General features: G+C 39.0%; 2 protein-coding genes across 6 annotated transcripts in view; both read right to left on the bottom strand.

Annotated features, from left to right (window-relative positions):
* The window catches only part of KLHL13 (kelch like family member 13), a 300,973-nt gene that overhangs the window by 69,158 nt on the left and 205,605 nt on the right, over nucleotides 1-26,210 (bottom strand). For 2 of the 5 annotated variants that reach the window (XM_057718335.1, XM_057718338.1), the window contains one exon: nucleotides 364-780. The exons of 2 other annotated variants lie outside the window; for them this stretch is intronic. In XM_057718335.1, the coding sequence (XP_057574318.1) occupies nucleotides 364-404 (41 nt within the window). In that variant the 5' untranslated portion in view covers nucleotides 405-780. The remainder of the gene's footprint in view (nucleotides 1-363; nucleotides 781-26,210) is intronic. One more of the 5 variants, XM_057718336.1, reaches the window with a different exon arrangement.
* LOC130841809 (L-lactate dehydrogenase A chain-like) lies at nucleotides 10,702-11,792 on the bottom strand. The gene is made up of 2 exons (XM_057718345.1): nucleotides 11,106-11,792; nucleotides 10,702-10,836 (listed from the first exon to the last, which is right to left on the bottom strand). The coding sequence occupies exons 1-2, from the start codon at nucleotides 11,790-11,792 to the stop codon at nucleotides 10,702-10,704; spliced, it is 822 nt and encodes a 273-aa protein (XP_057574328.1).

The raw sequence follows: 26,210 nt of genomic DNA, 5'->3' as shown, positions 1-26,210 counted from the left end.
ATCTGGTGTGCCACCTTCTGGTAACTGAGTGAAATTATGTACCTTCACACAAGTCACTAGTCTTTATTTTAACTTTTAAAAAATATATATATTTCTTAACCTGTATTACATTTAAGCTATATAAATAAATCTATACCATAGTCTGAAATCAAGTAAAATTTCCCTAGAGATTTTTTTTTCAAAAATTAAGCTTTACACATGCTTCCTATGATTTTTCCATGGTTACCAATATGTCTCCTGAATTCTACAATACATATAAAATTGATTTTTGTACACCGTTTCACAGCCACATATGAAAACAACAGGCGTGCTATTTTAATTAATAAGTAACCGCAGTAAATAAAGAAAAAGAAGGTCTCTTACCAATAAGCCCATTTTTCTCTTAAGGTTTGAACTCTCATCATTTGTCATGTTCTTGTGGATCCCTCTCTCATCAAATTCTCTGGAGTTTTAAAGTTGAGAGCTGTGATGCACAGCTAGGCTCTGCTACATAGTAGCGCTCCCCAGTGCATCTGCCTGGTATAACACTTCACAGTTGTAGCTCCCAAAAGCAGAAACCAGCTTTCTGTATTCAAAACCTATGCACGCACACCTTCCCTTGATAGGAAGTTGTAGTCAGCGTGGTTGGACTATTTATATTTCTTATCTTAACTCCTGATCAGATATGAAGATCAGAATCACATGAATCTCGAGCTTAGTTACAGTAAACTGCACAGGAACAGTGTGTTCATCTTCAGAGCAGAGGTGGGGTGAGGCAAATACTAACACCAGGAGATCTGACTGGGAAAAAACAAACAAACACGTTTATCTTATTTTTTCAAGGGTCACTGTCCTGATATTTGTCATATTGCCTTAGATCTTTATTCTCTTTAACTCTTCCCTTTCCCAGCCCTAGTAGCCAACCATTAACCCCTATCCTTTATTCCTGGTCAATTTTCCAGGAATCTACCCCCTACTGTTTCTTTGGTTTTTAACAAGTGAGCTACTTCAAAAAATGCATATAACTGGTCTCTCTGCACCTCTCATCTTTAATCTAGCAATCACATTGCTTCTAGATGACTCTCTTAAAATACAACTATACATGGTGGAAATTAAATGTGCAGAAAATATTTTTTTCAACAAATATTTGTCAAAAACTTGCTACACATTAGTTAGGTACTCTGTTAGGTGACATGGACGATATGGTGAATAGGACACAATCCCGTGCTTTCAGGAAGCTTTTAGTTGAGTGAGGGAAGCAAACATGTACTCTGACAGCACAAAATGTGGGGTAGAAGCTTTAGCAGGATAAGCCCGGGATTCTACAGCAGCAGAGGAACAATGAAATTAGTGCTGCAACTGAGGCTGAAGAATGAGGCATTCACCAGGTGACTCTACAAGAAATAGTCTATGCAGACACACAGAGGTTTGAGGATTACAACATGTTGAGAGAATTGGGAAAGTCTTCAGTACAAATGCAAGGAGTTTGGGGTACAGTCTGGATTTTATCCTATGAGCTATGAGAAGCCATTTCTTGAATGAGTGAGTCACTCAAGGAATTAATCAAACAACTACACGCAGCACTCAGAACTCAAGACAAGCCGTCCAATCTACTCTTCCAATTCAGTCTAGTATCTCCTAACACCAACTTCCCATTCTATACCTCGCAAGCTTGCTTTGTTCTTTCTCTCCTTTGCTCCAGAGGTCCTCCTGCAAGAAACCCTTCCTCCACTCCACTTTTCTAAACTCAATTCATCCTTCTAGACCCAACTCAAACTGCATTCTTTTCTGTGATGTCTTCCATGGTAATCTGAGTCTACAGTTTATAAATGTCCCTCCATCACACGGACCAAGCCATGCATTCTTCTTCACGCACATACTGCACACAACGTTCAGGAAACTTTCTTGACCCTTTGTAACTATCAAATGAACCAAGATGGCAAGGAGATGACACTAAGGCAAAAGTCAGAGCTTGAGGGTACGTGGCCTAAGGAAGTAACCCTCCCCAGACTTCACAGTACACGCTAATCTCTGGAAGTGTCTTCATCACTCTCAAGATTATAAAGAAAAGAATATGGATTTAAGAGAACTAGATCTGGACTGGGCAGCCACTCTGCATTATTACGCAATGCTGTTGGCTGTATACATCACAGCTCTGGTTCAAACCATCCAGAGAATTGGTGAGAAATGGATACAAACAGCTAAATGATGGAGCTGTGGTCTTTGGGGAAAAAGAGGCTTTTTTTCGGCGTGGCGGGGGGGGGGGGGGGCTGTGATTGCTGTCCTACTACTTGCAGTAGAGCAAGTGAATTCACCTGAAGGTCCATCCCATATACAAAAAGAATTCATGAAGACCACAGAAATAGATGAGAGAGTGAGGACAGGGAATTGGATCCAGGAGGTTTAGAATCTCATAAAGTATTAAGGGAGAAAATTCAAGTGTAAGAAGGGGGTGTGTTAAAAAAAAAAGAGGGATAATAGTGTTAGCTGGGAGATTAATCTAGGACAAGAAGCTTTACCAGAGAAATGTGTCCTGGGGTGTAAATATTTAGTGTTTTCTCCCTGTGGAACCACCCCCATTATGCTCAGTGTCAAATAGTCAGACAAGCTCTCGCTGAAGTTGGCGTTTAGCCTTCAGCTTTGTCTCAGCCTTTTTACGTATGCATAATCTCTTAGATTTATGCAATCATGCAATAACCATGCTGCTTTCTTTTATGTAGCCAATAAAAAATCTTTTCATCTTCTTCCATCACTTTATGTTAAAGTGGGTTAAGAGGATTCTGCCAATAATTTAAGAGTAGTTAATACTTGAAAATATTCTCTCAATGACTTAAAAATGCCCTAGATACAAGCTGTCTACACCTTCTTTCTTGCTTGTGGAGTGCGAAAACTGACTACTTTTCCTTTCCACTGACTTGTAAGGAAAAAATTCAAATACAGAAAAAAAAATGAAGAATGTGATTTTGGATATGTGCTACACTTTTCTCAAGAAATCTTCAGAAAAGGGCAGTACTTAGGGGACACAAAAATGATTTAATCCACTGGGTCTTTGGAATAATGTTTTAAAACTATGTATCAATGGTACCATAGATTTTAAAACAAAGAGAAAATAAGCTAGACCATTTCCACATTTAGTTCTGTGGAAAACAAAACAATTGCTAGCGTATTTCCCTCAGCCTGGCAGGAAAAAAAAGCAATAACCATTTTATATTATGCTTTGAACTAGAATAGGTGTTTTATCCAAATTCACATGAACTAGTTCATCTAGAAGTTGTAAAAGGAGAAAAGAGGGTAATAACTACCTCCTGGTAGTCCACAGGAAGTCTCATATTATTTTTGATGATAGGGTCTATATTAATCAAATACAAATAATTCACTTACATTCCATTTAAAATAGCATCATCGTGTCATCTCATGTACTCCTCTCCTTTCTTCTAGCGTGCATAAGGTGGCTCAGAGCAGGATGAGTTGGATGGCTTATAGAGTTTTCTGTTGTGTGGAAATATTCTTAGGTGATATATTTTGAGAAACACTGATCTAAAGAAGGGATGGCCAGGGGTATTCATATTTGGAGCAACTGCTCATATTTCTATAGCCCAGAAGCGCATATTTCTATAGCCCAGAAGCGCATATTTCAAGTGAATTATCAGATTCCAGTAGTATTACCACTCAATCTAATGGGAAAGGTGGGGTCAAAGGGAAGAAAATGAATGGAAGTTTCTTTTCCCGTTACTAATCACTTTGCCTGTACTGTCATTGGCTTAGGAAAAATGGCAAAGGAAGTAGAAGGCCACAGTTTCATAACCTCCCATTCCTAGCTGAATCAGTCATAAGCCTCTTATATATTCCTAAAATGTAACAAAACTCAGGTCATACCACTATATGGTAACACAAATGATAGAGGCTAAGTCATGAGTAATTCAAACTACCTAAGAGATATCAATTATTCAAGGTTGACTGTAAAATATAACAACTCATATCTTACCAACCTAAGTCTTAAATTCATTACTATTTAATAGCTATAGCAAGAACTGGAAAGAAGCTAAGTTACACATGGTAGACCACTGGGAAGAAATTTTATCATGTTAAGTTTGGAAACATAGACACATTAAATGACATTCCACAATCAGAAGGGCATACATATGGAGCTGATAAGGAAGTAAGAATATTTCTACTTATCAATTACTTTTCTACCTAATTTTCCTATCTAGATACTCTACAAAGTATTTTACCTGTTTTAAACGTTAAGTGATAGCCTCACCCAACAAGTTTCCAAGTAAAAAAACTTATTACACCTCTTAATTTTAAAATTTTTATTTATTTATTTATTTATTTATTTATTTATGATGGCATCACGTGGCATGTGGGATCTTAGTTGCCTGACCAGGGATGGAACATGTGCCCCCTTCTATGAGAGCGCGGAGTTCTAACCACTGGACCGCCAGGGAAGTCCCAATACTTGTTAATTTTTAAGAGTCTCATTTTCATTTTCACCCTGACCCTAAGGTAGGCAATGCAGACTCTAACATCCCCATTTTCCTAGTGAAGAGACAGTTATTAAATGACATCGCTCAAGTGACATAGCTGCTAAGAGAACTGGAAAACAAGAATTTAGGTCCCCTGACATCTAAATCAGTGTTCGCTAGTCACCTTTGTATTGTATTAATATTTATTTTAGGGGGAAAAGAGACAAAAATGACTCCTAAACATCACCAAAAGGGAAAAAGGGGTCTTCTCACACTAACTGTGAGGAAGTAAATGGCCACAGGACAGAAAGAATAGGCCCTGAAGATATAGGATGCTATATGATTAAAGTTGCAGGACGATCCACGTACACTTATGCCAGAAATACCTTCCCAATGCCCATTTGCAGAGCTCCCTTATATCCATTCCTCAATTAGCAATTTCTTGGCATAGACCTCAAATGCACCATACTCTCACATGCCCCAGTGGTCTTGCATACGATATTCTCTTCACTTGCAATTCCCTGCCCTCCTTGTCTACTGAAGTCAATTTCTACTCACACTTAAGTGTCCAAGCATACCTCCTTCCTTGAAACCTTCCCTCACGTCCCTTAGCAGACTCTGGTGCTAGGTTTTCTAAACTCCCGTAGCACTTAAAATTTTATAGCTCCTGTCACCTTGGATTATAACTGTTTCTATAAACTATACACTAGACTATAAACTCCTGAGAGTGGTGGATGGGTCTTTCTTATGTTTTTATTACACTTTACTCAGTGCCTGTCACATAGTAACTTCATTACAGGAGGAAATTTTAGTGAAATCAAGTCAGCAGAGGTAAGTTCTTCTCTCCTCTAAAGCTAAGCATTGTTTTCAAATGATAATTAGGCAAGAAATCATTAAGCGCCTTATCCTTCTAAAGGGGTTCAGAACGAGCCTCCCCAAAATGTACCACTTTTGTAATGAGGATTATTTTGAGTTAAAGGCAGTCAAGACTCTGCAGGCTCAAGAGAAACTTTTGTCCCTTCTTTAACTACCTAGAAGAATTTAAATTGGGGGTCTTTTCCAGAATAAGTTATTACTATTGGTAAAGTTTATCTGAGTGGCCCAGTGTATAACAGGGAACACACCTAATTACCCAACACTGCTCTTCCTACAGTTTTGTGAATGACCCTCCCATCCTTGGAAGCCCCAGGCCCCTATCCCATTCCCTAGCTCAGGAGCCACATATACCTCATTTTACCCCTCTGTCTTTGAAACCCTCATGTAGGTAGGGTTCTCATACATACAAAATTCTATTTGATTTTCTCCTATTGATCTGTCACATGTCAATTTAATTCTTAGACCATCCAAAAGAAGCTAGAAGGGCAGAGGAAACTTTTCCCCTCCCCCTACTTCCCAAACTAAGATGTGCATGGTATGAAATAAATAAAAGATAAGAATTGCACGTAGTATACCTAAATGAGGCCTTTTTTTTATTTTTATTTTTTTGGGGGTACACCAAGTTCAATCATCTGTTTTTATACACATATCCCCGTATTCCCTCCCTTCCTTGACTCCCCCCCCCTCGAGTCCCCCCCACCCTCCCCGCCCCAGTCCTCTAAGGCATCTTCCATCCTTAAATGAGGCCTTTTGATATGTGTGTGATAGACATGGTGTGTGTCTACCAGACTGCCTAGAATAGTAGGTACACAACAACTTTATGATGAATGTGCGGACAAAAAATGTGGCCTGCCACTTCAGTAAACAAAGACTGTTGCCCTGTATCAAGCCATCAGCTGCTGCTGCGCCTTGTCAGTTGCACCCTGAGGGGAATTCAGGATGGATAAAAAAAACAAGATACTGGCCCTAGGACTGTTAAGGTGTGTATCTAAGGAATAATTTCAATGAGCCCAGACTCTTACATCTTCCTGTACATAGAAAAGCAGTAAAATCATTAACTTGAGATTTCTGTTTTTTGTGATTAGCAGTAATCTTTTGCTGTTCGGCTACATGCCCCCCTCCCCGCCCCCGCCCCCAGCAAAAACCCCTGTATATCCTGGCTCCTCCCTTACCTCTTCAGAACAGTTCCTCAGAGCTCTCTGAGAGGCTGTCTCCCAGGCTACAGTCCTCAGTAAGGTCCGCGAATAAAACATAACTCACAACTTTTAGGTTGACGGACGGATGGATGGATGAATGGCTCAATAACTCAACTGAGCAAAGTAAACAGCTACAATAAGGAAGGGAAATGTCAATCATCATTTGTCTAAGTCAAGACAGTACTGGTAAAGCTAGTAACTGAGGAAACAGATTTCATTGGTTTATCACCACCTAGACCAGTGAACACTGAAAAATGAAAGTGTCTCCTAAACCAATCATTTCTACAGACTGCTAATTGAAAAGGATAAAAGCATATTCTTTGGACTGTTACATCCCATTAAATTATCATAACCAGTGACGAAAGAGTAAATCACAAAATCCAGGTTTGACAATAACTGCTCCACTAGATTAAACAACAAAAAAAACATAAAACAGTGAATTCAACCAAGCAAGCCACTGCACATCACCAATACGTAGTAACTCAAAAGGTATGCTGAGCAGTCACGAGTAAAATACACAAATGAAGCACAGGAGGGCCCAGTGCTAACAAGACCTTGTAACTTTCAAAAGAGAGAAGACTATACATATTTGAATAAAGACCTATGAAACTTCTGTCCCAATATGAAAATTATAATTAGGGCTTAAGGAAATGTCTCAAATCCCTCTCTCACCCCATTTCCTGGCCTCCCCCCCTTATGCAACTGGCAGGGTAGAAATGGCAAGGATATTAACATAATGAACAATATAAGGAATAAAAGACAAAGCAGTTCCCCATAGGGAAGAGCCTATTCACAACACGGTTTAACACATGCACAGGGTTAGGGAGAGGGGGTGGTGGCTTGTGCAGCTGTGAGGGCTCACTGATGCGGATCATTAACCACTATCTTCTGTGTGTGCTGGGGTATGGTTAGAAAGGCTGGAGGTTTTTATTTAAACAAAAGTAATGCGGTCTTATAAAAGGGGGCTGTGTTTTGCTACCACTGGACGTGAATTTTGCCATTGGGACACAGAAATATAGTGTATAACTCCCTATGGGCTAATTGGAAATACAAGAGTCATAAAAGCCTCTAGGATCTTGAATCCTAAAGCAAAGATTGGCTCAGAAGCCACAGAGAAGAATCAGCCAACCAGGGAAACAGACACTAACAGTTAAAGGAATAAGTCCCAGAACAATGAAAAATCGGTAGCAAAAGAGAGGATTCTGTATTAACTAATCACGCAAGAGTCAAGGGTAAACCTGACTCGCCGTCTTTTTTAATCCAAAATTTAAAATTAATTATGCTTTCCTTATTGCTTTCATCATCTTAACGTTCCATGACTCCTTATTTGTGTGGATGTAGACTCCACTTTTAATGTCCCCTCAACCTCAGCCTCACCTCGTTTATTCAACTCCATTTCCCGTTATAAACCGTCCCAGAGTTGCACACATTTGGAAAACACAGACCTCTTTACCCAGACCTGCCATGGGAGTTACAATTTAAAAAAAAAAAAAAAAAATTACAACTTATAATTTCTATGGATTCAAGAAAATCCACACAGAAGTGTTACACAGAAACAATCTGGGGGAGGGAGGTCCAGGGAAAAGGGAAATTAGCAGAGGTTTTCCTTGTCCCCAAATATTTCCTACGATGTCAACTTTCCGTCCCATAAACTTTCTCTCCAACCCTTGTGCCAGCCTCCCCCCCTCCCTCTCTCTCTCTCTCTCATTGTTTGCTCTGTACTACTGCCAGAAATTCCAGCAATTACAGGTTCATTTTCGCTACATATAAGTTTGTTGAAATTGTACCAAGTACAACTGCCAGGATGAGGTGGCTATCAGTTTTTCACACCTCGCTGTGAATGAGTACAGTCAAGTTTCTTCAAATAGCAGAAGCTGCTGCCCTCGGGCTGGTAGTGAGAGGGAGCCTTCTGGAATTCTGGCAACCTGGGGTGGGGTGTTATTTGAAGGAAGCTGGCAGGGGGCCTTGCCAGATAGAGAAACTTGACTAGAGATAAAAAGAAACTGAGATAGAGAAGGGTGCAGAAAGGATCATAGGAGAACAACAAAGCTCAACTTCCAGTACCACTGTGTCTTCCAGCCCAGAATCCACCAGGCCTTTCTGGACCCCCTGCTCCCAGGCCCTGGAGCCCAAGCTAGTACTGCTCATGGGATAAATCAGCTCCTTAAGTAGGTTAAATACAACACGTGGGGCAGGGCCAGAAAACTCACGGTCATGGGTATGATGTATCATGTCCAAACAAATGATCTGTAAATAAACAAAATTCATAAAAAATTTCCTTTGCCTGGATTGTGGCTGCTTCTCTGTTCTTAAGTTCCAAATCAAGCTCTACCTTTTTTTTTTTTAACTGTTAGTCATTTACTTATTTATTTATTTATTTTCAGCTGTGCTGCATGCAGGATCTTAGTTCCCCAACCAGGAATTGAACCTGTGCCCCCTACAGTGGAAGTGCGGAGCCCTAACCACTGGACAACCAGGGAAGTCCAAAACTCTACCTTTTTGAAGCCTAATAGGATTCTCCAACCAAATGCCTTCTTTTCTTGCAGGACTCATCTCAGCCTCTGAAATAAAGACTGAAAGCTAACTTTCTACAGGCAGAGAATATTCATTCATTCCCCCCCCCAAACAATTAATAAGCATCTACTTTTGTTGGGTTTAGGCTGGAAGTTCAAACCTGAGTAAGCCCAGCTCCCCACAACCCTAAAGATGGCCACAGCCCAGGGAATATCAAATACAGTCACAATACGATGTGAGATGCACTACAGTGGAGGTGACAGGAATGCACACGGAGAGCCCTAACTGGGCAGGGAATCGGGCAAGTTTCACAGAGGTGACACCTGAGCTGAGTTTTTAAGAATAAGCAGGGATAGGTCTGGCAGTCAAGTGACACAGAGTGAATGGTGAGGACAAAGGGAGGCAAGCTAGTTAAGGCACAATTGCCATTATGACAACATAAAGTCTTTATTATTTTTTTTTTAATTTATTTATTGGCTGCGTTGGGTCTCCATTGCTGAGTGTGGTTTTTCTCTAGTTGTGGTGAGCAGGGGCTACTCTTCGTTGCAGTGTGCAGGCTTCTCAGTGTGGTGGCTTCTCTTGTTGCAGAGCTCGGGCTCTAAGTGCAAGGGATTCAGCAGTTGCATCACATGGGCTCAGTAGCTGTGACACGTGGGCCCTAGGGTGCACAGGCTTCAGTAGTTGTGGCTCGCAGGCTTAGTTGCTCCGCGGCATGTGGGATCTTCCCCGACCAGCGACTGAACCCATGTCCCCTGCATTGGCAGGCAGATTCTTAACCACTGCACCACCAGGGAAGTCCCTACGACAACATAAAGTCTTAAACTAAAGCAGTAGTGGGGGACATTCAAAAAATTTTTTAGGAGATAGAATAGATAGGACTTACTGACCAGAGATGATGATAATGGCTAAGCATTTGTTGATCAATTACTAAATGTGCTACACGTGATCGATGTGCTAAATGTGTTATAAATGCTTTACTCACTAAACCATTTAACTTACCTTTACTATGACCTTATAATGTAGGTACTATTAATATCCCCATTTTACAGAAGAGAAAAGCAACGAATAGAAAAATCAAGTGGCATGAGGTATACTACGAGTAAACACTGGAACTGGAATTTGACTCCAGGCAGTCCAGCTCCAAAGACCACCACTAAGCCCTCTACACACTATCTTTATTTTATTTATTTATTTATTTCACTGTTCAATGTTTATTTATTGTTTTAGTTGGTGTAACACAGAGAGTTGGCTGCATTATTTATGTAGATTTTTCTTTTTTACATTGCATGGCAATGAACCCTATTCTGATACATATCGAACATAAAATAAGATTCTTTAGAACAGTTATGCACAAGACAGGCAATACATTGAATCCCAGGATGTGATTACTTAGAGGAAAAAAAAGTTGGACTAGGCCTCTTGGCTAAAGCAACCAGAAGTTATACAACAAAGAGTTAAATATACATCTGGTTTGAAGGGCAACTGCAGCATCTGCAACATGGGCAGTGGTGCCTCTTGAAGAAGCAGAACTGTTTTACACGAACCAACTTAGGACCACAGAAGGTAAGTGCCATCCAGCATCAGGATACAGCTGCAGGGTTTTATGAACCATTCCTATCCCTAACATAAGGACACTGATATTTTTCCTAGGCTGTCTTAACATTACTGCTTTAGTCACAGATCAGATATAAAGGACAACATGCACAACCTCCAACTAAAGTCCTCTTGTAGCCTAGACAGTGAAGTGGTATGATATTAGACTTTAAAAATGCAACTCTATCTGGATCCCCCAAAGTGCATCTGCTCTCTTCTTCAAACAGGCCTCTTCCTCAGGAGTCAGAGTCACTTTCACAACATCTGAGGTTTCATTCTGTCCCAAGATGCAAGGAACACTAAGGAAGACATCCTCTTTTATTCCATAGAGACCCTTAATCATGGTGGAAATTGGATGCACCCGCCTAAGATTCTTCATTATACTTTCTGCCAAATCTGCCACAGATAGCCCAGTGGCCCAGGATGTGTAGCCTTTCAGTTTGATCAGCTCCTAAGCACTGTCAACCACCTGTCTGTGAACTGCTTTCCACTGTTTCTTATCTGCATCAGTGCTGAATTCGGGGTGCAGATACTTCAGGGAAACACCAGCAACATTCACTCCACTCCATACAGGAACACTAGAGTCTCTGTGCTCCCCAAGGATCCACCCATGACAGCTTAATGAGTGAACTCCCAGCCTTTCCCCCATGAGGTAACGGAACCGGGCTGAATCCAGATCGCAATCACTTCCAATAACACGGTTTTTAGGAAAGCCGCTTATCTTCCAAGCCACATAGGTCAAGATATCCACTGGCTTGGAAACAACAAGCAACTTGCAGTTTGGGCTGTATTTTACAATATTAGGAATGATGAGTTTGAAGATGTTCATGTTAGGCTGGACCAAATTAAGACGGCTTTCTACCTCTTGCTGACATGCCCCAGCTGTGATAATAACCAGCCTGGAGTTTGCCATCACATGATAGTCTTTGCCAGAGACAAATTTTGGTGTTCTAAAGAAAAGGCTGCCGTGTTGAAGATCCGTCATGTCTCCCTTCAGTTTGTCTTCCATAACATCGACAAGAGCAATTTCACCTGCCAAGTCCTTCATAAAGATACTGATGGCACAGGCCATGCCAACAGCACCAACTCCAACCACTGTAATCTTATTCTGGGGGACATGTTCTTCCTTAAGAAGATTCTGAATCACCTGATCCTTGAGAGTTGCCATATTGGACTTAGAACCGACAAGAACCGGGAGTGCACGTCGGGCGGGTGGGCAGGCATTGGTGCACGGCGTTGGATCCAGACTTGGCGGCAGCTGCTCCGATACTTACACACTATCTTCAAATGTATAACCATACATTAGGGAGAAGGGGAGCCCAGGACTGAGAGAGAAAATGGTCGAGTCAGAAAGGGCTTAAATATATTGTCTGTTGCATTTATTAATTCTTTCTGCTCCTTGTTCCTAAAGTCAAAAGGAAATTTCTCTGTTCGTTTTCTCCCTATATATTCTAGTGTTTTCTTCTCTGGTAGTGGTAATCCAACAGGTACCTAGTCTTAACCTCAGCCTGTTCTCATTTTTTGCACTTGGCACATTTAGCCTCTTCCTAAAATGATTTACTTTTGTGGCTTATCTCCCTTATTATGTTGACACAGTATCCAAGGCCAAAAACACATCTTATTCACCTTTGATGAACAGCATCTAGTACCTAACATGTACTCAAAAATTAATTGGTTTAAACATAGAACAGTAATGATTCTTAAGGTTTCCTATTCCTTTGCTTGTACACAAACTGACACTGTCCTATTCCTCATGGAGTGCCTCACACACACTGGGGTGGGGTTTTTTTCTATTGAAGTGAAATTCACATATCATAAAATTAACAATTTTATATCGAACAATTCAGTGACAATTAGTGCATTCCGAACGGTGGGCAATCACGACTTCTATCTTGTCCCGAAATATTTTCATGACCCAAAATAAAAACCCTTATCCATTAAGCAGCTGCTTCGCATCCTCCCCTGCCCGCAGCCACCAACATGCATTCTGTCTCAATGGGTTTATCTATTTTGATATTTCACATAAACTAAATCATACATTATGTGCTCCTTTGTGCCAAGCTTCTTTCACTGAGCATAATGTTTGGAGGTTCATCCTTAATGTACAGAGTATCAGCACTTCATTTCTGTTTATGGCTAAGTATTACATTGTATGTATATACCACAATTTGTTTATCCATTCATCCATCAATGGACATTTGAGCTATTTCCATCTTTTGGCTCTTGTGAATAGCTGTGAACATGCATGTACATGTATTTGTTTGACTATCTGTTTTCCTTTCTCTTGGGTATATACCTGAGAGTGGAATTTCTGGGTCATATGGTAATTCTATGTTTACCTTTTTGAGGAACCTCTGGGGTAGGTTTTGTACAGCACACTCTTTTTGTGTTTCAAAATAACATGTGGGATTAAAAGATTTCACTCCAGAATGTGTGTCTTTAAACCTATGACATGTAAGGAAAGAGATGCATTCTTATGAAATACAAATTTCAAATAATTTCCATCATATTTGTGTGCTAGTTGTTTCTCTGCAGTTGGTCCTTTTACATCAGTAGCAGATGGTTCACGCAATGACTAAATTAGGTCTTCATATCTGAAGATACATGACTGACTTCATCAAAATCATGCCCTAATATGAGCATTTCCTTCAGTCTAGCACCTTTACATTTTAGAAATTCCATTTTATCCCTGATCCGTGTCAGTTCAACAACAAAATAGAAAAAAAAAAAAAACCAACAAAATATAGAGCACAGGCTTGATTCCAATTCACAACTACATATCCTACAAGTACTTTGTAGATTTAAAAATTACCATTTTCAGAATGGAAAGTTTTGCTCTCTCCTTGAAGAGATTGCAGCCATGCATTGCTGGGCATGCCCGAGTGCTGCACTAGTAACGCACTTGGTCTGGATGAGATGTTGTTACCTGCCCCAGTCTTAACTTTAGCAATAATATTCATGAAATCACAAGTGTAATACACCAGACTTTTTTTTTTTTCCTAATAGATGTTAAAACAAACAACACAACTATTCAAACTGAAAGTGTAAGTGTGTGTACTGCCTGGAGCCTTTATACTGCCAGTAGCACTCACACCATACTTCAGAAAACACTGCTCTGACAGGAGCTATTTTTTAAAACTGCACATGCTACACTCACATATTTTGTTTGCCAAACAAACAGGAAGTTACCATCTTGTCTGCAAACTGCCAAAGAACAAATGTACAACTCAAAGAAATTCAAAACTAAAGAAGGAGTATTTTAATAAATCTGAAGACTTAGACTCTTGACTTCTTAAGAGAAAGGTGAAGTATCTTTGGCGGGTATCTCCTAGAATCCAACCTGTGAGGACAAGTGCTTCCAGGAGGACTCATGGTCACTTGCACTTTGCAACATCTTCCACTGGGAGATGCACTCGCCCTGTGATTTGACAGAATACTTTGTACTCAAAAAGACCCACCTCTAATTTAAATACTATGCTACATTTCTTCCTGTAGTCAACCTTGTCATCCCCTAGAATACACTACACCCACTGACACACTATCTAGTAGCCAAGAGAGAATAATTTTTAAATAAATCATTTCCTTTTTTTCAATATAGAGATTATCATAGAGAATCTTTATGCTTATTCTAAGGTGAAAGCATTTAACCAGTTTTTCAAATACAGGTATCCATGGATATATACAAAAACAATATACCTTAAAAGCTGCATAAAAAGTAGAATCTTCCATCTTGAAGACTTTCACTGCCACTGACTACTCACATATAACTGGAGGCGGGTTTCAATTAAAAACAAAAATCTGTCTTCAAGCCAAATATTTTGAAAATAAGTCTAAGATATAAAATAATTTAAGAATATAGGAATAAATGTAAAAATTAAATATGATAATATATGTAAAGTGCCTAGCACAAGGCTCATTTGTGTCACAGCAATTTAACAAATGGCAGTCTAGGTCCTTCAAGATCAGGTGGCTCTCTTTACTCCTTGGATCTAACCCACAAATCCTCAGGCCACAATTAAATTGTAACTGTCAAGGCGCCCATAATCCTGTTGTTCCCCTATTTTAGCACCCAGCACATTCTACCTCATCTAATAATTACATGTATTTATATCATTTTATTAGGTTGTAAGTACCCCCTGAAGGCTCCTTAAAGCTCTTAAAAGAAAATGCAACTAAAAATTAAAAACACAGAAGAGAAAAGCATTTAATAAAGGCAAATAATATCACTTTACTTTTATATGATGCCCTACTAATTACAAAGCACTTTCATGTCCTTGCATTTAATAAATGCAAATAATATCACCTTACTTTTATATGATGCCCTACTAATTACAAAGTACTTTCATTAATTTATGATCTTTTATTATCTTTGCCCCACCAAGAAGGAAACTGAGACCCAGGGATGTCAAGTGACAGCTTATTAAAGGCAAAGCTGGGATTAGAAATGGAGTTTATAAAGGCGAATAGGAAGAGAAAGGGACAAAAGTAACTAACAGCGAAGGTGGGGGATGTGGAAAGAGAGGAGAGACAAATACACAGGTATACAGAGGCTGGATGGGAAGAACCCTTCCCTCAATTTTTTCAATGACAGGTACAACAGTATCATCTCTTAAGAATCATCTCGCAAGTGATACATGGTGGCAAACAGGGACCTTTAACTGGTTGCATCTATCTAGGCGTGATCAGGAGAGAAACCAAACAGTAATCTGAACCAGGAATTTCATAAAAAGAATTATTAGCTGTGACAGGGGATTTGAATAACAGTGAACTGGAGTCATGAGCAACTAGCTAATGCCAAGTAAAGAGAATCCTAAAAAATACAGGAACGTCAGATGTCAGGAACAACTACTACCCCCAGGGCTGAGATAAAGCACCCAAGTAAGAGCTCCCCCTCCAAGGCTAAGGGTCCAAGGAAGTGCCCCCGACCCAGGGCCAAGATGCAGACCTTACTGGGAGAGGGCACAGCTCACGGAAGGGCAGAGAAGCTACTGTGGTACTCATCTTTGGAATTTCTGGAAAACTGAGCCGGCCTTGAGATTTTACATAAATTTCAAAGATGAACCTATCATCTGGAACATACCTTCTGGAATGTGTCTTACCAGAAGCACTCTGCCACAACACTGTCTAAGGGGGCTCCGGGAAAAGCTGCTGACAATTGGGTGAAGAAACTGAGCCCTAGAGAAGATGCCCCGAACAGTGCACTGAGCAAGCCCATAGAAACCTTGAAGCAAATCCCTCTCCTCCTGATATGCCTGCCTTTCCAGAACCTTCTACTAGCAAAACTTCAGCGCCAAGTGGGAAAGGAAACAAATATTCAAAAGCCTCAGGTCCATGTCCACAGAGCAGGCAAAAAGGGTGAATTTGAACTTGAGGGTCAATAAATCAATAACTAGCACACTGGTTAACTGAGAAATACTGTTTAGAAGTAAGAGCCAAAATTACAGCACAGCTAAGTACAATAATTCTTTTCCCAAGTCCACATGCTGGACAAATTTGCTAGAATGAGAATTACGTAGTTGTGTTGCTTTGATTCTATTACTTCATACTATATACAAAGACACGTGGATGTATACCAACTCATACCCACTCATGAGGTTATAATCAGGTAAACGTGCCCTCACAAAATTTTGAAGGCAAAGAGTATTAGACTTTTACTTACATAATCTATCCTGCCAGGATGCTGGAGAAGAGAACCTTAAAAGACCATGTAGGATAAAGAGCTCAGATCACCTCACCATCCAGAAGCCAGACTGGACAGTGATACACAATGAATGTGTGGTATGAAAGGCAATATACTGTACCTATGGAATTACTCCTAAAATAACAATTTTACACGTTAAAGTGGTCTTTATTGTCAAAGTGCTTTCATTGCTGCTAACTCATTTTAAACTTGTAAGTTCACATAGCTATTTGCTGTTGCCCTTCCTCAACGAAGACCTACCTATAGGGTCTAAAGTTCACTTAGATATTTGGCCAAAACAAATGCAACCAAGAGGTTGTTTCAGGCTAGCACCAATCCCTATCAGAGAATCCCAACCTTTCACTGGGAATTATGGGTGGTTTTCTGCTGCAACTTTCTCTCTTCTTCCAATCTCCTAAAAATGCTACAAAATAAACTTAATCTCAACTTGCTTTGATTAAAAATACATTTGAAGAATACTGCAACCTTCAGAGATTATATTATCATTGGCTAGAGATGACTATAAAAGTAAAGTTATACAGACGAATGGATAAAGAAGATGTGATACATATATACAATGGAATATTACTCAGCCATAAAAAGGAATGAAATTGAGTTATTTGTAGTGAGGTAGGTGGACCTAGAATCTGTCATACAGAGCAAAGTAAGCCAGGAAGAGAAAAACAAATACTGTATGATAACTCATATATATGGAATCTAAAAAAAATGGTACTGATGAACCCAGTGACAGGGCAAAAATAAAGATTCAAATGTAGAGAACGGACTTGAGGACACAGGGTGGGGGGTGAAGGGGAAGCTGGGATGAAGTGAGAAAGTAGCACTGACATATATACACTACCAAATGTACAATACATAGCTAGTGGGAAGCTGCTGCATAAAACAGAGATCAACTCAATAATGGGTGATGACTTAGAGGGGTGGGATAGGGAGGGTGGGAAGGAGTCGCAGGAGGGAGGGGATATATGTATAAATACAGCTGATTCACCTTGTTATACAGCAAAAATTGGCACAACAGTATAAAGCAATTATATTCCAATAAAGAGCTTAAAAAAAAAGTAAAGTTATATTCACTTCAATAATGTTCAGGAGAGTGTTTTCTCATGTCTTTTGTGTTCTGTGGACAAGTGAAACATCAAAAACATCTTGGGGTCCTACAAAGGGTAGCCAACTTTATTTTGTAAAGTAGGAATATTTTCAAAGGCAACTATTAATCCATGACCCCTTGTCCACAATTTCAAAATCCAAACAATTGGAAATCAAATGCCTTTTTTTTCTTTTCTTGCCTGTAACTCAACTCACTTGGCAGCAAAATCTGAACTGACCTGAACTCATCTGCCAGTAAAGCCTGACCTGTGCGAATGTGAGGCTATCCACAGGCTTTTTCTACCTCACTTAGTATAAATATTCTGACATATCACTGCAGAAATATTACCCTGATTACGGGGTGTCAATTCAGCGCCTACCGGGGCTGTTAGGTAACACAGGAGACATGCACTCTGTTACCTGTCTAAAACACAAAAAGAACCTAAATTCTGAAACACATCTTGCCTTAAAGCTTTCAGATAATAACAGTACACAACCTCTCATCACTATCATTTCATTAATGAAAGAGCAAATGGACATTTTAACAACCAAAATGTAAAGGACAATCTCAGAATAAAGGATGGTTCTTTAAAATCAATAAATTCAACTTTCCAGGAGAAAAAAGAATCACGAAATTGTTGTTTTTCTTATTTCACTTCAGACCTGTGACAACACCCACAACAAACCAGTTTCCACCTGCTAACTGGCATCTGGGACGCACCTGGCAAAGACATTCTACTCCTCCATGCTCAAAAGATGGTCTTTGGAATCTATTTGTAGTCTGGGGCAGGACTGTCATTCTAGGACAGGAACAAGTTAAGCCATTCTATGACTGTTGTACGCCATAGATAAATGATATTTATGCAGCAAAAGAACCAGTGGTCATGTGGAATCCATCTAACAGAATTTTTAAATGTTTTTTCCCCTTAAACTGCCTCTAGTGAACAGATCAGAAGGTATCTGTATCTCTGGTCCAAATCTAACTGAAAAGGTTCCTTGATTTTTAAAGAAATAAGGTAACTGAATCAACATGTATATACAAAAATAAATCTTGAAAAATCTAAATATATATCCTGATTGTGAGAACACTGCACAAGCTGGGAGGAAAACCCAGTAGTAAATCATCTGGTTGCATAAGAATCTTATGGCTTATGGCTTTTGTAGATTGCTTCTTTCTGAGCACCACCTATTCCCTGAACAGTTTGATGTATTAAAAAAAAACTAGAGTACTCAGACATGTCAAATTCAATCCCAGTAGATGCTACTGAATCAAGTGTCCTACAGTTTAAGAGAGATCATTTATTTTTATTTTTTTTTATTTTTTTGGGGGTACACCAGGTTCAATCATCTGTTTTTATATACATATCCCCGTATTCCCTCCCTTCCTTGACTCCCCCCACTTGAGTCCCCCCCACCCTCCCTGCTCCAGTCCTCAAAGGCATCTTCCATCCTCGAGTTGGACTCCCTTTGTTATACAACTTCCCACTGACTATTTTACAGTTGGTAGTATATATATGTCTGTGCTACTCTCTCGCTTCTTCTCAGTTTCCCCTTCACCCCCCGCCCCCTCCCATACCCTGAGTTCTCCAGTCCATTCTCTGTATCTGCATCCTTGTTCTTGTCACTGAGTTCATCACTACCATTTTTAGATTCCGTATATGTGAGTTAGCATACAATATTTGTCCTTCTCTTTCTGACTTACTTCACTATGTATGACAGATTGTAGTTCTATCCACCTCATTACATATAGCTCCATCTCATCCCTTTTTATAGCTGAGTAATATTCCATTGTATATATATGCCACATCTTCTGTATCCATTCATTTGTTGATGGGCATTTAGGTTGCTTCCATGTCCTGGCTATTGTAAAGAGTGCTGCAATAAACATGATGGTACAAGTTTCTTTTGGGATTATGGTTTTCTTTGGGTATATGCCCAGGAGTGGGATTACTGGATCATATGGTAGTTCTATTTGTAGTTTTTTAAGGAACCTCCAAATTGTTTTCCATAGCGGCTGTACCAACTTACAGTCCCACCAACAGTGCAGGAGAGTTCCCTTTTCTCCACACCCTCTCCAACATTTGTGGTTTCCAGACTTTGTGATGATGGCCATTCTGATTGGTGTGAGGTGATACCTCATTGTGGCTTTGACTTGCATTTCTCTGATGATGAGTGATGTTGAGCATCTTTTCATGTGTTTGTTGGCCATCTGTATGTCTTCTTTGGAGAAATGTCTATTTAGGTCTTCTGCCCATTTGTGGATTGGGTTATTTGCTTTTTTGGTATTAAGCTGCATGAGCTGCTTGTATATTTTGGAGGTTAATCTTTTGTCCGTTGTTTCATAGGCAATTATTTTTTCCCATTCTGAGGGTTGCCTTTTAGTCTTGTTTATGGTTTCTTTTGCTGTGCAAAAGCTTTTAAGTTTCATGAGGTCCCATTCGTTTATTCTTGATTTTATTTCCATGATTCTAGGAGGTGGGTCAAAAAGGATCTTGCTTTGATGGATGTCATAGAGTGTTCTGCCTATGTTTTCCTCTAGGAGTTTGATAGTGTCTGGCCTTACATGTAGGTCTTTAATCCATTTGGAGTTTATTTTTGTGTATGGTGTTAGGAAGTGTTCTCATTTCATTCTTTTACATGTTGCTGTCCAATTTTCCCAGCACCACTTATTGAAGAGGCTGTCTTTTGTCCATTGTATACTCGTGCCTCCTTTGTCAAAGATAAGGTGCCCATATGTGTTTGGGCTTACTTCTGAGTTCTCTATTCTATTCCACTGATCTTCCTTTCTATTTTTGTGCCAGTACCATACTGTCTTGATCACTATGGCCTTGTAGTATAGTTTGAAGTCAGCAAGCCTGATTCCACCAACTCCATTTTTCCTTCTCAAGATTGCTTTAGTTATTCGGGGTCTTTTGCGTTTCCATACAAATCGTAAGATTTCTTGCTCTAGTTCTGTGAAAAATGCCATTGGTAATTTGATCGGGATTGCATTGAATCTGTAAATTGCTTTGGGTAGTACAGACATTTTCACGATGTTGATTCTTCCAATCCAGGAACATGGTATGTCCCTCCATCTGTTTGTGTCGTCTTTGATTTCTTTCATCAATGTCTTAAAGTTTTCTGCATACAGATCTTTTGCCTCCTTAGGCAGGTTTATTCCTAGGTATTTTATTCCTTTTGTTGCAATGGTGAATGGGAGAGTTTCCTTCATTTCTAAGAGAGATCATTTAATCTCTCCTACAAGGGCCACCATCAGCATCTACAGACAGGACAAAAAACTGTTCAGCTTGACAACATTTAGTGAGTCTCTCTACTTTGCGTAAGTCACTGAGTTAGATGCAGGAAATGGAAGGCTAGACAGAAACATGTCATTTTCATCATGGCCCTCATAGTCTAGTCGGGAGAGACTATTAAAAAAGTAATTATTACGCAATGTGCTAAGTGATCCAATAGATGTCCAATCAAACACAGTGGGATGAATATCACGTAATTCAGTTGGAGGCAGGGAGCAGAGTTCACAGATCCAGCAAAAACAAAGGCACAGAGGGTCACAATAAACTTAGCGAGGCCTTAATCACAGAAAAGCCTACTGCATTTCCTCTTGCATATTGTATTGCCTCTTTACATTCATCCTCGTATGTATTTCAAAACACAAATAACTCAATACTGTAAATTAGGGGAAAGGAAATCAAAGGTGAAGATGAGAATAAATCTTTGATGACAATAAATCTGATGCTCATGAAATATCAAATACTCTTTTTGCCCCCCATCGTTTGGTGCCTATGCCTGGTTGGTGCTCTGAGCACATACTTAATTACCTATTGGGTAATCCAACACCATCACAGCAATATGAAAGAGTGTGGCATATTTAACAAAGGAAAAATAATGCAGTACAGAAACAGCCCAGGTTATAAAAAATGAGAAATGGCAGAAAATGGGGCTAGAAAGATAGTTTGGGAGCCCAATATGAAGGGCTATGCCATGCTAAGGAAATCAGACTTTCTGAACTCGTGTCTTTAACCTCAAATAACCAGAAAGAGGTTACCATGTAATAGGTTTTAAAATCATCTCCATTCAAAAATGGCTATTGTGAGAGAGAAGTCGTGATTCTATAAGTTATCTGAAAAATCATATTCCCACTGCCTCATTTTCTGACATTGTATTTCTATAATATCGTTAAATAATAATCAAATCAGACATAATTATTAATTACTAAGCTAATTAATATTAACCTGAAGAATTCAAGTTGACAAGCAAAAATACCATAAAATATAATGAAGAAAATGTGGATGCTGACTGCATGAAACCACTATTTATTTATAAGAATAACAACAGAAAAAAGTATGTGAGATAACCAAACATCCACTAGAAGGGGCGTAATCCTTAAAAATCTTGTTCATGAGAAAAAAACTGACAACAAATGAACAGTCAAAATAAAGAGAAAGTTCATGCCCTTCCTCTTCCTGAACAGTTTCGTCAGAAAGCCCCAAGTGGGGCGAAGCAAAGCAGGCATCCGCTAGTGAGGGCAGGGGAGGGAGGGTATGGCAGAGGCCTTTTATGGGGCTGCAGAGGATGAGGAAGGTGTCACTGCAGGAAAGCAACATCGAGGATGGCCTGGCATGGCAAGTTGAACCCCAAACAAAATGACAACGGTATTCATGCCGGGGGAAGGCAGCCACAGCCAGACGGGGATCACTGGAGGCCAACGTCCGGGGAGGGAGAGCTCAGGGTGTGTCAACAGGATACGGGCTGCATACAGCACTGGCCAAATAATGGGAGAGACACATTTCTTTTTTTTTTTTTTTCCTTTTCTTTTCCTTTTTTTTTTTTTGGCCAAGCCCGGTAGCTTGTGCGATCTTAGTTCCCTGACCAGGGATTGAACTTGGGCCCTTGGCTGTGAAAGCACGGAGTCCTACCCACTGGACTGCTGGGGAATTCCCCAGGAGACACGTTTCTTAATATTAGAGATTGAGGGGTGAAAACATGGAAAGGGAGGAAGCTAGAATGAGCTCTACGGTGTTGTATTAGAATTTGAGGGGAAATCAATGATACTCCCATAAGATTTTTTTTTAAAAAAGAATTTAAGGTATTGAGGGGAATTAATAGTTTTCAACATATTGAAATATAGATGTAAATGTATCTGTGTGTGTGTGCTATACACACATACATATATTTCCTAGCTCTGTCCACTGAAAGTGCCTGGGAACAGCAATACCCCGATAGCAATGAACACACAGCACACAGAGTTTGGTTCTAAAAACAATTTTCCACTAAAAGAAAGCAGGATGACTGATTCCAGGGCTCAGGCAGAGAAAGTACAATATGAACCAGGAGGAAAGGAAGTATGCAGGAAGTGAAAGATGAACTCAAAATGTAAGGAAGAATGATGCAGACATGGCAAAACATGGCTAAATCTGGGACCATTCGGCATCAAAATAAATAACAGGTTATAAAGCTCTGAACAAAATTGGAACCTATGACTCCATACCAACACAAGTAAATAAATAAAATATTAAAAAGTATGACGAGTGCTATTATTAGAGAAATGCAAACGAAAATCACAATAAGGTATCACCTCACACCAGTCAGGATCAGAATGGCTATCCTAAAAAAGTCTACAAATAATAAATGCTCAAGAGGGTGTGGAGAAAAGAGAACACTGGTACACTGTTGGTGAGAATGTGAAATGGTGCAGCCACTATGGAGAGCAGTATGGAGGTTCCTTAAAAAACTAAAAATAGAGCTACCATATGATCCAGCAATCCCACTCCAGGGCATATAACCAGAAAGAATGAAAACTCTAATTCAAAAAGATACATGCACCCCAATGTTCACAGCAGCACTATCTACAACAGCCAAGACATGGAAACAATCCAAGTGTCCCTCAACAGGAGATTGGCTTAAGAAGATGTGTCATATATATACACAATGGAATATTACTCAGCCATAAAAAAAAGAATGAAATATTGCCATTTGCAGCAACATGGATGGACCTAGAGATTGTCATACTAAGTGAAGTAAGTCAGACAGAAAGACAAATGATATAACTTATATGTGAAATCTAAAAAATAATACCGAATCAGACTCACAGACAGAGAAAACAAACTTGTGGTTATCAAAGGGGAAAGGAAGGGGGGGAGGGATAAATCAGGAGTATGGAATTAACAGATACAAACTACCACACATAAATTAGATACACAACAAGGATTCACTGTATAGTACAGGGAACTATATTCAATATCTTATAATAACCTATAATGTAAAATAATCTGAAAAATATATGTATATTTATAACCGAATCACTTTGCTGTACACCTGAAACTAACACAATACTGTAAATCAACTATACTGCAAGTAAAAAAAAAAGTTTGATGAGGAACGAGATACTTACAGAGTCTCAAAGTACTCCCACTACCTGCCCAGAAACGCCATTAATTAGAAGGGAGAGAAAAAGTAATTTTACAGTATAGAAGCCTGATAGACAGCAACTTAATCAAGTTAACATCACCAATATGGGACAAATTAAAATCACAGGTCACTGATAAGCTGCAATGAGAATACAGTATCATTTCTGTACAATTTTTGCTAAAGAAGGAAAACCTGAATATAATCATGACAAACCACTAGGACTAAGCCAAACCGAAGGACGTTTTACCAAATAATTGGCCTTTACTCCTCAAAAGTGCCAAGGTCATGAAAGTCAAGGGAAGACTGAGGAAGTGTAGCATATGAAGAAAACTGAAGCGATATTACAATTAAATGCAATGCATGATTCTAAACTGGAACTTTTTGCTATCAAGAACATTTGGGGGATAATTGGAAATATCTGAATGGGCTTTGATTAGAATGTGGTAATGGATTAATGTTAATTTCCTGATTTTGATGGTTGAATTCAGGTTATACAGGAGAATGTTCTCATTTATAGAAATTATACACTAGAGTATTTGGGGCTAATGGGCATTGTGTCAGCAAGTTACTTTAAAATGGTTCAAGAAAAAGAAAAGTTCTGTATACTGATATTATAGTTTTTCTTTAAATTTGAGATTGTTTCCAAATGGAAAGTATTATGAATTGGAAACTGCTAATGTAAATTTTGGTACATGCATACACTAAAATAATACTTATAAAGGAGGCTAACAATAACAACTACAAGAGGAAATATTTTAGTGCTTATTATGTTCCAGACAGCATCTTACAAGCATATCACATTGAGTGATGATGAAGAGGAATGGGGACACAGAAAGGTACTCTTGATATATTACAGGAAAAACACAAACACAAAATAATATCTATAATATGAGCCTGTTTTTATAAAAATAATTACATATACACACACATTTTATATAAATATAGACCAATATATTAACTGAATAGTTAAATAACTGAATGTTTTCTTTTCATAAAAGTACTGTTCTAAAAATAGAGATATTAATTCTGCAATACTATCTATTTTAAAATGTACCATTTAGAACAATATATAAGAGTAATATGGGGAAATGTTAAAATTGCATTATTTGAGAAAAACGATATAAAAATATGTATAAGGTATGGGTCTAATTTTACTTTATTTAAAAAAAGAAAGGAAAAAATGACAGTGAAATACATTGAAATGTTAAAAGAGTACTTAAATTTGAATAATGACATTAGAAATTATTTTTTACTTATACATTTCTATATTTTCTAAATTTTCTACTATATACAGATTAATTTTATTTAAAAATGTTATTTTCTTCATTAGGTAATTATTAAATAGATTATTAACAATATGGAAAGTGTTAATAGCATCACTTCGTGTAATACAAAATTGTACATACATGCTGACCATGTAAATCTATGCATGGAAAAACAGTTGAAAGGATGTATGCCAACACAATAACTGGTTTACCTTAGATAAGGTGGAATAATGTGTGATTTACTTTTTCTGCATTTTCCAAAAGTTCTGTAATTTTCATATACATATATGTATACATATTACTTCATCTATAATGTGTAAAAATTCTCTTAATAAGGGAAGGAAGGGAATTCCCTGGCATCCAGTGGTTAGGACTCAGTGCTTTCACTGCTGAGGGCCCAGGTTCAATCCCTGGTCAGGGAACTAAATCCTGCAAGCCATGTGGCATGGCCAGTAAATATGAGGGTGAGTCAGAAATTACCCACACTTTGGCTGTAGAATTTATTTTAATTAACTTTTAGAAAAGACAAATACATCATCTTTTTAAAGCTCTTTATTGGAATATAATTGCTTTACATTCTTGTACCAGCTTTTGAGGTACACCAAAGTGAATCAGCTGTATTTATACTTATATCCCCTATCCCCTCCCTCCCGCTCTCCCTGTCCTGGCCCTCTAAGGCATCACCCATCATAAATACATCATTTTTTGACATAATCTCCTTGCTTTCCAATACACATTGCCCATCTGTCAACAAGATTTTGTATTCCCTCATTAAAAAATGTTTTAGGCTGAGCTGCGAGCCACAAGTGCACAGCTGTCTTCACTTCTTCAGAAGTGAATCTTCGTCCTCGTAGGGCTGCTTTCAGGGGACCAAACAGGTCAAAGTCCGAAGGAACAAGATCAGGACTATAGGGAGGATGCTTTAACACCTCAAAATGAAGTTTTTGCAGAGTGTCGACAGTGTGGGCAGAAGTGTGTGGACGTGCATTGTCATGCAAGATCACAACGCCCTTGGATAGCAGTCCTCTGCGTTTAATCTGTGGACGTGGATAGGCGCCGGGCTCCTTCTTCATGGCTAACACTTGTGCGACCTTCCTTGAACTTCTCTATCCATTCATACACACTTCTT

The sequence above is a fragment of the Hippopotamus amphibius genome, chromosome X (assembly GCF_030028045.1).
Source record: "Hippopotamus amphibius kiboko isolate mHipAmp2 chromosome X, mHipAmp2.hap2, whole genome shotgun sequence".
NCBI classification, from domain to species: domain Eukaryota; kingdom Metazoa; phylum Chordata; class Mammalia; order Artiodactyla; family Hippopotamidae; genus Hippopotamus; species Hippopotamus amphibius.
Note: the sequence above shows the minus strand (reverse complement) of the source record. Positions and strands in the feature narration are given on the sequence as shown.

Coding starts and splice junctions, on each gene's coding strand:
- LOC130841809 (XM_057718345.1), bottom strand. CDS start 11,792: ATGGCAACTCTCAAGGATCAGGTGATTCAGAATCTTCTTAAGGAAGAA. Junction 10,837..11,105: donor ATAAGAAACAGTGGAAAGCA/GTTCACAGACAG, acceptor TTTGAAGAAGAG/AGCAGATGCACTTTGGGGGA.